Here is a 12,120-nt window from a genome sequence, read left to right as displayed (position 1 = left end):
TTCTACCTACGAACGCCTCTACTTACGAACTTTTCCAGATAAGAATCAGGTGTTTAAGATTTTTTTGCCTCTTCTCAAGAACCATTTTCCACTGACAAACTCGAGCCTCCGAAACTGTAACTGGAAAAGGTGGGGAGAAGCCTCCGTGGGGCCTCTCTAGGAATCTCCTGGGAGGAAACAGGGCCAGAAAAGGCAGGGAGAAGCCTCTGTCGGGCCTCTCTAGGAATCTCCTGGGAGGAAACAGGGCCAGAAAAGGTTTGGAGAAGCCTTCATGGGGCCTCTCTAGGAATCTCCTGGGAGGAAACAGGGCCTCCACCCTCCCTGTGGTTTCCCCAATTGCACACGTTATTTGCTTTTACATTGATTCCTATGGGGGGGGGGGGGGAATGCTTCTTCTTACAAACCTTTCTACTGTTGCATCTAAATGATCTGAAATTGTGATATAAGTGTCTATTAAGTTCATAAGTAGAGGTACCACTGTGTTTCATTACCCAACTGGGGACATCCTCAGTGCAAGAAGTCAGTGGAGTTTGCAAGGAAGAAGAGGAGGAAGAGGAGTTGCTGAACTTGGTGGCTTTCTTGCAGATGGGGACATCCTCATTGCAATTATTTATTCATTCATTCATTCATTCATTCATTCATTCATTCATTCATTCATTCATTCATTCATTCATTTGTCCAATACACAAATACATAGGAAGAAAAATAGACATGTAGTAATATATATAAGGGTAAAGTGAACTTAGAGGAGAGGATATATGAAAGAAAGAAAATATATATGATAAGTGAAAGAAAGGACAGACAATTGGACAGGGGACGAAAGGCACACCAGTGCACTTAGGTACGCCACTTACTGGCCTCTTAGGAACCTGGAGAGGTCAATCGTGGAGAGTCTAAGGGAGAAATGTTGGGGGTTAGGGGTTGACACAATTGAGTCCGGCAATGAGTTCCACGCTTCAATAACTCAATTGTTGAAATCATATTTTTTCAGTGGAGTTTGCAAGAAGGGGGAGGAGGAGGAAGAGGAGATGCTGAACTTGGTGGCTTTCTTGCAGATATTTCATGACCCAACTGGAGACATCATCAAATTCCTAGGTTGGCAGAAGATGGGACTATTAACGGGAGCTCACTCCTTTACGCGGCACTAGGGACTCAAACCGCCAAACTGCCGACCTTTCTAGATTAACAAGCTCAGCGTCTTATCCCTGAGCCACTGCATCCCTTTACAGGGTTACTGCTGCCTCTAAAAAACCCACACACACATATCCCAAATCTGTGCCATGTATAAACATTATGCTGAATTATTGCCATAAGTGTTCAACTAAATTTGGGTAAATGTCACAGTAAGTGTTTTCTGTTCAACAAGCTATTCCCTAGAGCACAGAATCCAGGTTTCTGCCTTACGCTTGCATTCACAATTTTTTAAAATAACTGTTCACTTCTCCATAAAACTACCGAGCGATAAATACATGATCGCAAGACAACGTTGTTCATTCTTATTTTTTCACCTCCTCACTTACAGATACGGTTGCAGAAAGGAACGCTTTACGAGAACATGTTTATCCCAAGCTACGGGAATTCTGCAGGGAAAACTATGGGATGGAATTTCAGGTACCGTTTCCTACTGTTCAAAATGTTGAGCCAGGATGCTTGTAAGCTTGATAAACAGAAATAGAAACATAGAAGATTGACAGCAGAAAAAAACCTCATGGTCCATCTAGTCTGCTCTTATACTATTTCCTGTATTTTATCTTACGATGGATCTATGTTTATCCCAGGCATGTTTAAATTCAGTTACTGTGGATTTACCAACCACGTCTGCTGGAAGTTTGTCCCAAGCATCTACTACTATTTCAGTCAAATAATATTTTCTCACGTTGCTTCCGATCTTTCCCCCAATTAACCTCAGATTGTGCCCCCTTGTTCTTGTGTTCGCTTTCCTATTGAAAACACTTCCCTCCTGGACCTTATTTAACCCTGTTTCGATCGTGTGTCCCCCCCCCCTTTCCCTTCTGTCCTCCAGACTTTACAGATTGAGTTCATGAAGTCTTTCCTGATCAGTTTTATGCTTAAGACCTTCCACCATTTTTGTAGCCCGTCTTTGGACCCGTTCAATTTGATCCGTATCTTTTTGTAGGTGAGGTCTCCAGAACTGAACACAGTATTCCAAATGTGGTCTCACCAGCGCTCTATACAGCAGGATCACAATCTCCCTCTTCCTGCTTGTTATACCTCTAGCTGTGCAGCCAAGCATTCTACTTGCTTTCCCTACTGCCTGACCGCACTGTTCACCCATTTTGAGATGGTCAGAAATCACTACCCCTAAATCCTTCTCTCCTGAAGTTTTTGCTAAAAAGATCTGTTAGTCTTCAATTCCTCCGGAGGTCAACTGGGTTTTGGGGGTTTTTGAGTTTCAGAAAGCAAAACCTCAAGGTAAATATTGGTTTTTGACGAGTTATTTAAAAAGCAGGGAAGAAGAAATAGCTCAGTTTAAAGATAAATTGGGGTGGAGCTCCATTTTTACTACCCTACTGCGTTCCCACCCCCTGTCCTGGCAGTAGCCCATTTCTGCTCCCACACCTCCTCCTCTAATTTGGGTACAGAAGGGGCCAGCAGCTGACAAGCCATACCAGTGGCCTTTCTATAGCCTCACAAAACAAAACAAAAACAGCTGTTTTACCCTTTCACAGCCAAGGGTAATTACACGCCATTGTTTGATCCATTTTTGCCTGGCTTGCTCCACCATTTTGTTCTCACCTTCAAATCGGATTCGCCCTTTAATTTAACAGTGGTGTCTTACTGCTCTTGCGATGCCCATTTGTGGAGTTGTGGGTGCTGTGATATTACTATTATTCTGTGTTGTGTGTGGTCCTTGGCCAACTCTGGCAATGATAGATTCTGAGGAGGATGAGCCAGGCCCATCTTGGTACCCAGTAGTTTTGCCAGCTGAGGCAGAGAGTGAGAGTGAGGGAGAAATAGACCTGGATGGATCTGAAAGACCACCAGAGGTGGCAGATATGCCAATGGCAGTAGGGTCTGACTTAGAGGAGGAGGAGGAAGACTATGAGCTTTTGTTAGATGCCCGCTTTAGAAGACAAGAATACTTGCAGGGGAAAAGGAAGTAGTCTATAGTTTATTAACTCCAGGGAATTGTTGACACTACCCATAGGTGTTTAAGGATGGCCGATGGGAAATTTGTGGTGGAATTTCAACGTTTTGTAATGGAGTCCACTGATGTTTGGGGTCCCAGCCATGTTATACTAGCCAACTGTTATTTCTCAGCTAAAATCCTTGGAGTAAAAGTGCTTTGTCTATGGAGAGACAATGACCCATTGTTAGATCCTAGATTTAGAAGACTTTAGAGTAGACAGGAGAAATTGTACAGGAAAAGGAAGTAATCTATACTGTTTAACTCTAGAGTTGCTGATTTGTCACAAGGGGCATAAAAGTAAGTCAGTGAAACTGGAGACTCTTTAACTTATAAAGGAATGCACAAATTATCTTTGATCTACAGCAGCAGCCTAGCCACTGGACTGATATCTTTTAACTCCTCTCACTGAGAAGCTGGCCAGATGACCTCACATGCATGAATTTTGCTTGTATAAATGCTGCTTTCTATATAAAAAGCTTGATTTAAAATATCAGTGCCTGGAATCCTCCTTGGTTTTCAATCTGCACAGGCCTGGGACAGAACATTTGGGTTATTCACCAAGTATCAGGTTGTCTTTATGGTTTTTAGTCCAGTTACACGTGCCCATCTGTCTACAGGCATCAAATCATCGTCATTTTAGCAACGAAGACTTCTGGTTTCAATCTCATCCAAGGCTTAAGAGGAGCAATATTGACAGCTTATGTACAAAACAGGCCATTTTAGCATAATTTGACACACCACTGTGGGGGAGAAGAGAGATGAGAGGAGTAATTGGGATGTATTTTTATGCAGCAATTGGCGTGCACACTCAATCAGGCATCAAATCACTTCAGTTCAGTGGTCAAAAATGTTGGATTCCCACAATATGATTACGCCTGGCACATGAAAAATCAGAAGTAGGACAGCAATCTGCCAGCTTGTGTTAAAGGCCTTGTCTTTTTTTGTAAGTTCTTTTCTTTTTTTAAAGGTCAACTGGGTTGTTGTTGGTTTTTTTTAGTTTCAGAAAGCAAAGCCTCATGTTAAATATTTGTTAAGCCGTCATAGTTAAGACCATGCTAGTGGCTGCTAGTTGAGTAGGTCAGTCATAACTGTTGTATCCTGTAATGGCTACCTTGTATCTCTGTAAATAGTTTGTTCCTTGTTAAAGCGCTGTCTGAGCTAGAATCAGGAAGTCGCTCCTGATTGGCTCAGACACGCGCTGCTCTGGCTTTGGCGGGAACCGCAAATGTATAAAAGAAGCGGTTTCTCCCAAGCATCGCAGACGGTACTAGCTGAAAGTCACTTACCTATTCTGAGCTGAATAAAGGTACCGTTCTCAACTTAACCCTGCTTCTGGGTCTACTTCAATAACTGTGCGGGCTTAATAAATATTTAACATCTTGATTTGGCTGGCCCATTGCAAGCACCATTTATTTATTTATTTAATTTGACTTGTATGCCGCCCAATCCTGAACGACTCAGGACGGCTCACAACAATAAAACTATAAAACAGTATAAAATCAATTTATAACTGTTGTGGTTAGCTCTCGCCCAGCTCCTGCCCCAAGGACTGTGGATGTGGGGGAGACATCTACGTGCTACAGGCCTGTTTTGCCCCTGGTGGAATCTGCTGATGAAGGCTCCTCTGACCAAGAAGACATGAGTGACAGGGAGGAGGAGAGTGTGGCAGACAGCTCAGAAGGAGATCAATTATCTAGCTCCTCCTTGGATTCAGAACAAGAGTTAATGATACAGCCACGCATGCAGAGAGCGATGCATAGGCAGCAACAACTGAGAGATTATTATGAAAGAAAATGAGGCCACCTGTGGTTGGGTGGGGCTGTGGTGATTAGTGAGGCTGCTATAAATAGCAGCCTGTGGGTTTGACCATTGTGGAGGATTATCTGATCGTTGTGTTTCTTGACTGCTTTACTGACTTTGACCTTTTGTGTGCTGCTTTTCCCCCGCTTTGAAATTAAACCAGAGCAAAGTGTGTTTCACTTTGTGAAAGAAGAAGGACTGTGAATTACCTCACAGCTGCAAGCTAAGTATCACAGAACTGATAAGGGACTTGTACAAATTACCAGTTTGTTTGGAGACAAGTGCTCTTTGCTATACCAAAAGAGGGCTTAGGTTAAGTGAATTTTCCTTATAAAGAACATTGTTTTGAATTTTCAAGCATGTGTGTGTCTGAAATTTGTACCTGTGAATTTTGGGGAGGAGTCTACCAGAGAGCCCAACATAACAATAACAGTGTAAAACCCTTAAATCTAATCCATACAATCATACCATCTCACACATACCAATCAAAGCTTATTTCGGCTGGGGTTAAAAGATGTCAATTCTTACGGCCCCCAGGCCTGGGGGCAAAGCCAGGTTTTCAAGGCCTTCCAGAAAGCCAGTAGGTTGGGGGCAGACCTCAGGAGAGTAGTTGGTTCCAAAGAGCCAGGGCTGCCACCGAGAAGGCCCTCTCCCGCAGGCCTGCCAACCGACACTGCTTAGTCAATGGGACCCGGAGAAGGCCAACTATGTGGGATTTAATTGGTCACTGGGAGGTGTTTTAAGTGAGCCTATATTGACTTGGATAAGGTAAGATGTTGAAGAAGATGAACCAGGCCCAGCTCGATAAACTAGCCCCATGTCCTTGCCAGCTGATGCAGAGGGTGAAGAGGAGATAGATGAGGGTAAAAAGGAGGCAGAGGTGTCATTGTAGACTATTTCCAAGTCTGAAGAGGAGGAGGGGCATGTTAGAGACAATGACCCATTGTTAGATCCTAGATTTAGAAGACTTCAGGGTAGACAGGAGAAATTGTACAGGAAAAGGAAGTAATCTATACTATTTAACTCTAGAGTTGCTGATTTGTCACAAGGGGCATAAAAGAGTGGGAGTCTGGGTAAATCCCAGCGACCGATTAGGTCCCACAGAGTGGGCCTTCTCCGGGTCCCGTCAACTAAACAATGTCGGTTGGCGGGCCCCAGGGGAAGAGCCTTCTCTGTGGCGGCACCGGCCCTCTGGAACCAACTCCCCCCAGAGATTAGAATTGCCCCTACTCTTCCTGCCTTCCGTAAACTCCTTAAAACCCACCTTTGTCGTCAGGCATGGGGGAACTGAAACATCTCCCCCTGGGCATGTTTAATTTATACATGGTATGCTTGTGTGTGTGTCTGTTAGTATATGGGGTTTTTTAAATCTTTAAATATTTTAAATTTAGTCAGATTATTTATGATTTGTTCCACTTGTTGTGAGCCGCCCTGAGTCTTCGGAGAGGGGTGGCATACAAATCCAAATAATAAATAAATAAATAAATGTTTGTGGAATTGCAACTGTTCATAATGGCGGTTGATTTCTGTGTTATCCGATAAATCTGCTCAGAAAACTTTGGCCTTCTGCTCTAAAAGGCCCTTCACCTGAAATGCTGACATGCCTGGATCTTTGATAAGCTGCCAGTGCTAATTTGATGTATTGAGGACTTATTTTAAAGGGGACCGCAATGATTTAACCTTTGGTGCGGCTCCTGGAGTAATTGTTCAGAGGCTTCAGTTTGAAATGCCATGCTACAGAGATTTAACAAACTGCTTTGGGATGAAATTATATGTGTTACTTGGAAAAATATGCTGTAAATAAAGTTTGTTTAAAAAGTGGAGACATCTCCAGTCTGATTATGCCTGGCACAGAACAGGAGCTCTGCAGCAGGAGATGGTCCCATAAATAATCTGGTCCTAAGCCATGTAGGTATAGGTGATAACCAACACCTTGAATTGTGACCAGAGACCAATTGGAAGCCAGTGCAGCACACGGAGTGTTGGTGTGAATGGGTGTACCTAGGTACATCTACAACAGCTTGCGCGGCCATGTTCTGGACTCTGAACACTTTTCAAGGTAGCCCCATGTAGAGTGTGTTGCAATAATCGAGCCACGAGGTGATAAAGGGCATGAGTGACCATGAGCAGAGCCTTCTAGTCTAGGTAGGACTGGTGTACCAGATGTTTCTGGTGCTCATGGACATCTATTCAAAGTGGGTTGAGTTGGCACACATATCCACTACTTCTTCTGAGGCTATCATTAAGGTTCTGGACACCCTGTTTGCCACTCGTGGCCTGCCTGACACCCTAGTCACAGACAATAGTCATCAGTTTGCTTCTGCTACTTTCCAAGTCTTAGCACAGCTAGAGGTCTGCCATGCCATCACAGCGCCATAACACCCAGCAGCCAATGGCTTGGTTGAACAAGCCATTCAGTCAGCTAAGAAGGCTTTGGGCAAACAATGATCTCCTCCCACTTCATTGTCCACCCATATTATGTAACATTTTGGCATTTTTATCAGGGGACTGCCCAGCATGGAAATTCCCTAGCATGTTCACATAATATTCTGATATCTGCATATCTCCTTTTCTAATTTCAGCATTAAATGTTTTGTTATTTCCTTTTTCTGTGAGAACAGAGAAGGAGAGAGAGCTGACATGTAAAAATTATATCTTGATGATATAATCAGTATTGGGTCCCTACCTAGATGGGAGGAAATGGAGCTGCACGCACAGCTCCAGGTGAACGGTGGGTGGACGCGCGCACCCGAGTGAGAGGACGCACAGGTGTGCAAGATTTTGGCAATGTTTGGTAATTTTTTGCTTCCGCGCAAAAATCTGCTGGAATCTCATGAGTGAATGCGTCCTCTTGTGAGATTTTGTTCCCTGCGCATGCGCAAAAGCAAAATAACGCTCGGGTGCGCATGCCGGGATTGCCGAGCTCTGCGGGAAATGCACCGGTAATGACGGGAAGTAGAATCCGCCCCTGGATATAATATAATATGTCATGCAATATGGCTGCTCTTTTGCTCTTATTTTTTACAAGAATAAGATTCCATTTCTCTCACAACCAGTTGCTAATATTATTTTTCAAGCTTTTAGATGCCTGTTACATCTTGGAGCAAGTTCCATTTCATTCAGTAGGAGCTTTTTTTCCCCCTCAGTGGACATATATAGAATTAAACTGTTAAAACATTACGGAAGTGACAGAAGGCTCAGTGTACGTGTTTCAAACTTATTCCTAACCTAAATGTTTCCCCTTCATGACTCATTGAAGAGGACATTGTGAACATCAAACAAATGATAATACAATGCAGGCACTTCAACACTCTTAAGCTCTCTGTGCATAGCCTATATTTTTCATGTTTTCACTTGTAGCCCTACTTCCTACATGAAATCCTTTTAGGTTACTCTCACATTGCATCCAAACATCTGAATTAGTCTCTTAAAACCCTGCAATTGAAAAAAAAAGACAGCCAGGAACCAGTGATGGGCTGCCAAAAAAATTTTTTGCTGCCACACTGTGGGCCTGGCTTATTTTGTGGGTGTGGCTTGAAGGATCTTGTGACCGGGTAGGAGGTGACCAGGTGGGAGTGACTTGACAATCATGTGACTGGGGGGTGGCTTAAAGGTCATGTGACTGGGTGGGAGTGGCTTACCGACAAGGATAAGTTTTCAAATAGGGGCTTGGATTCTTTTTCAGTTGATTAAGTCCCATTATTTGAATAGCCACAAAAAGGACAAATGATAGACAGCGTTATTTGTTGAGTAGCACAGTCACATTTTAAGGTTTTGTCCTGAACCCACAAGGTTCAGTAGGATAACAGACTAGGAAAGTAGCTCAATTCTCTTTAAAATCGTATAATCCTCTTGGCATTGCCAATGGGATTCCGCCTGGGGGGGAAACGCTGCAGGGGTAGTAATGTTATGCACTACAGTGGTCCCCCGATCATTGCGAGGGTTCCGTTCCAGGACCCCTCGCAATGATCGGTTTTTCGCGAAGTAGCGCTGCGGAAGTAAAAACACCATCTGCGCATGCGCAGATGGTGTTTTTACTTCCGCAGCGCTAGCGAGGAGCCGAAGATTGGGGTTCCTGAGAAGGGGACTCATCTGGGAAGCGGCGCCAATTCGCTTCAGGACTCAGCTGGGAAGCGGTGCGAGCGAACGGCATGGGCGGGCGAAGGGCGGGCGAGCGGCAGCGAGGAGTTTGCGTGGGCGGTGGGGAAACTCCTCGCTGATGCCCGCCGCTCGCCCTCCCACCAGCAAGAGGGGGAAGACCCAGGGAAGCCGCCCAGCAGCTGATCTGCCCGGCGCCATCTACGCATGTGTGGCCATAAAAAAAGGGCGTGCATGCGCAGATGGTGTTTTGACTTCCGGGTTGAAAAATCGCGATTTAGCCCGTTCGCAATGATCGGGATCGCGATACCCGGGGGATCACTGTATTTATTAATACTTAATAGGATTTTTTTATTGTCCTTACTTCTCTAATACCTTAGTATGATCCTTGATTACTTTTAAACTAGAAAATAATTAAATGGCATGTTGTTACCCACAAACTCTCTAATCATTTGAATCATGATCTCGAACTGAACTTTTATAGCAATTAAAGAAAATTGAGCTACTTGCCTAATCTGTTATCCTACTGAACCTTGTGGGTTCATTACAAAACCTTAAAACGGTCCTGTGCTCCTCAACAAATAATGCTGTCTATCATTTGTCCTTTTTGCGGCTATTCAAATAATGTGACTTAATCAAGTGAAAAAGAGTCCAAGCAGCTATTTGAAAAATTATCTTGGTCGGTAAGCCACTCCCACCCAGTCAAGTGACCTTTAAGCCACCCCCGGTCACATGATTGTCAAGCCACTCCCACCTGGTCACATGGCTGGCAAGCCACTCCTACCAGATCAAATGACCATCAAGCCACACCCACAAAATAAGCCACGCACACAGTGTGATAGTAAAAAAATGGGCTGTATGATAGCAGATTAGGCAAGTAGCTCAATTTTCTTTAATTGCTATAAAAGTTCAGTTCTAGATAATGATTAAAATGATTATAGCGTTTATGGGTAAGAATGTACTATTTAATTATTTCCTATTTTAAAAGTAATCAAGGATCATACTAAGGTACTAGAGAAGGAAGGACAATAAAAAACTATTAAGTATTCAATAAATAGTGCATAAAAGTACTACCCCCACTGAGTCTCCCCCCCATGGGAGCAGCAGCCCATTACTGCCCGGAACCCCAAAATACAGGCAGGCTGTGACTTACAACAGTTTATTTCTTTATTTAACTATGGGATTTATCTGCCACCCAACTCCAATTGGACTCTGGGCGGCTTACAATAATGGCAATAAATACCAACAATATAAAACAAGAACAATAAGTATGATAAAACAATAGAAAATACATTATAATCCCCAAAAGTCATACATATACTTATTCATAGTGCCAGGCCCGCCAGAAAAGCCAAGTTTTGACGGCTTTCTGGAAGACCGGTAGGGTGGGGATAACACAGATCTTTGGAGGCAATTGGTTCCAAAGTGTCGGAGCCACCACAGAGAAGGCTCTTCCCCAAGGACACCAACTGACATTGTTTGGCAGTGTCTGATTTGGGTACCAGCCACACAGGCTGCTGACAGACCACATAATTCCAGGCTGAGTTAGAGTCGTAAGTCAAGGACTTTCTATAACCTGCTTCCATCCACTTGAGCTATAAATGATGTGAAATCACACAGTATTGCTTCATTTCTTTAAATAAACATATTGGGTTTTTCTTGTTCCTTTTTTTTCTTCTTTCCCCCACCCACCCCCTCCATGTGAGGCTCATTATTCAGATTATTATCTAAGATTATTCAGACTGGCTTTGAAGGCACAAAAGAAAATGTGAACAATTAAACATCTGCTATTTTAAAGGCTCGGTATTATGGCAACCCAAACAAGAAAATATGAACCATGTTAAAAATAGCACGGCGAATACATGGCTAGCGCTCAGTGATGGGCTCCTACGGGTACGGTCAGGTCTGCAGAACTGCTAGAAAAATTTTGAATTTTTTTCTTTTTTTTCCCTTCTGGGCTCTGGATATGTTTTTCCTATCGCAGTAAATGAGGTTGAATATGTATAATTTTAGAAGAGCTATACAGTTTATATAGTAGATAATGTATATTTTTGTGTGCCTGTGTGTAATATGTATGTACACATATGGCATAGATACATAGAATTAAATAATATATTTTGGATGTTCAGTAATAGTAAATAGATAGAGAAATGGGCCTACCAAGCCCACTGGAAATCAGAAAACAGGCCATTTCAGGCCTCTGGAGGCTTCAGGGACATTTACTAGGCCCAAAATGGGGCATGTGGGAGGTCATGCACACATCCACAGGGGAGCACTTGGGAGGGCAGTGCATGGGAAGGATCACACATCCATGCATAGGGGGACTGGGCACTTGGGGGGCATTGAATTTTGGGTATAGGCATACACAAGCACACTATCATGCAGACCTGTGCGCTTTCAGGAGCCAAGGATAAAAAGGCCCGCCACCACCGCTCTAGATGATAGATTATCTAGATTATATATATGTTGTATATAAACCAACGCTAATGTCTAAGGCTCTGCATGTTGTCTTTTGCTCCTGGGTATTCTCCTAATAATAGTCACACTGCAAACGCTCTGACAAACGTACAGTGGTACCTCTACCTAAGACTGGCTCTACTTACATACATTTCTAGATAAGAACCGGGTGTTCACGATTTTTTTGCCTCTTCTCAAGGACCATTTTCCACTTACAAACCCGAGTCTCTGAAATCAGAAAAGGCAGGGAGAAACCTCCGTGGGACCTCTCTAGGAATCTCTTGGGAGGAAACGGGGCCAAAAAAGGTGGGGAGAAGCCTCTGTGGGGCCTCTCTAGGAATCTCCTGGAAGGAAACAGGGTCTCCACCCTCCCTGTGGTTTCCCCAATCGCACACATTATCTGCTTTTACTTTGATTCCTATGGGAAAAATTGCTTCTTCTTACAAACATTTCTACTTAAGAACCTGGTCACGGAATGAATTAAGTTCGTAAGTAGAGGTACCACTGTATTCCTATTAGCCATGTGTCTGAATAACTATAAAACTCCCATTTGGCTTTTCAGATGTGGCCCTAAGTGTTGACAGAATTTATCTTTTGCTACTGTCCATAGCAGC

The 12,120-nt window shown here is 43.5% G+C and overlaps 1 protein-coding gene across 1 annotated transcript in view; it reads left to right on the top strand.

The window, feature by feature from the left end:
* NWD2 (NACHT and WD repeat domain containing 2) overlaps positions 1-12,120 on the top strand; it is a 69,598-nt gene that overhangs the window by 21,403 nt on the left and 36,075 nt on the right. Inside the window, exon 2 of the mRNA XM_070756560.1 lies at positions 1,523-1,611. Within this exon, the coding sequence (XP_070612661.1) occupies positions 1,523-1,611 (89 nt within the window). The remainder of the gene's footprint in view (positions 1-1,522; positions 1,612-12,120) is intronic.

This window comes from Erythrolamprus reginae, chromosome 7 (assembly GCF_031021105.1).
Source record: "Erythrolamprus reginae isolate rEryReg1 chromosome 7, rEryReg1.hap1, whole genome shotgun sequence".
NCBI lineage: Eukaryota > Metazoa > Chordata > Lepidosauria > Squamata > Dipsadidae > Erythrolamprus > Erythrolamprus reginae.
Note: the sequence above shows the minus strand (reverse complement) of the source record. Positions and strands in the feature narration are given on the sequence as shown.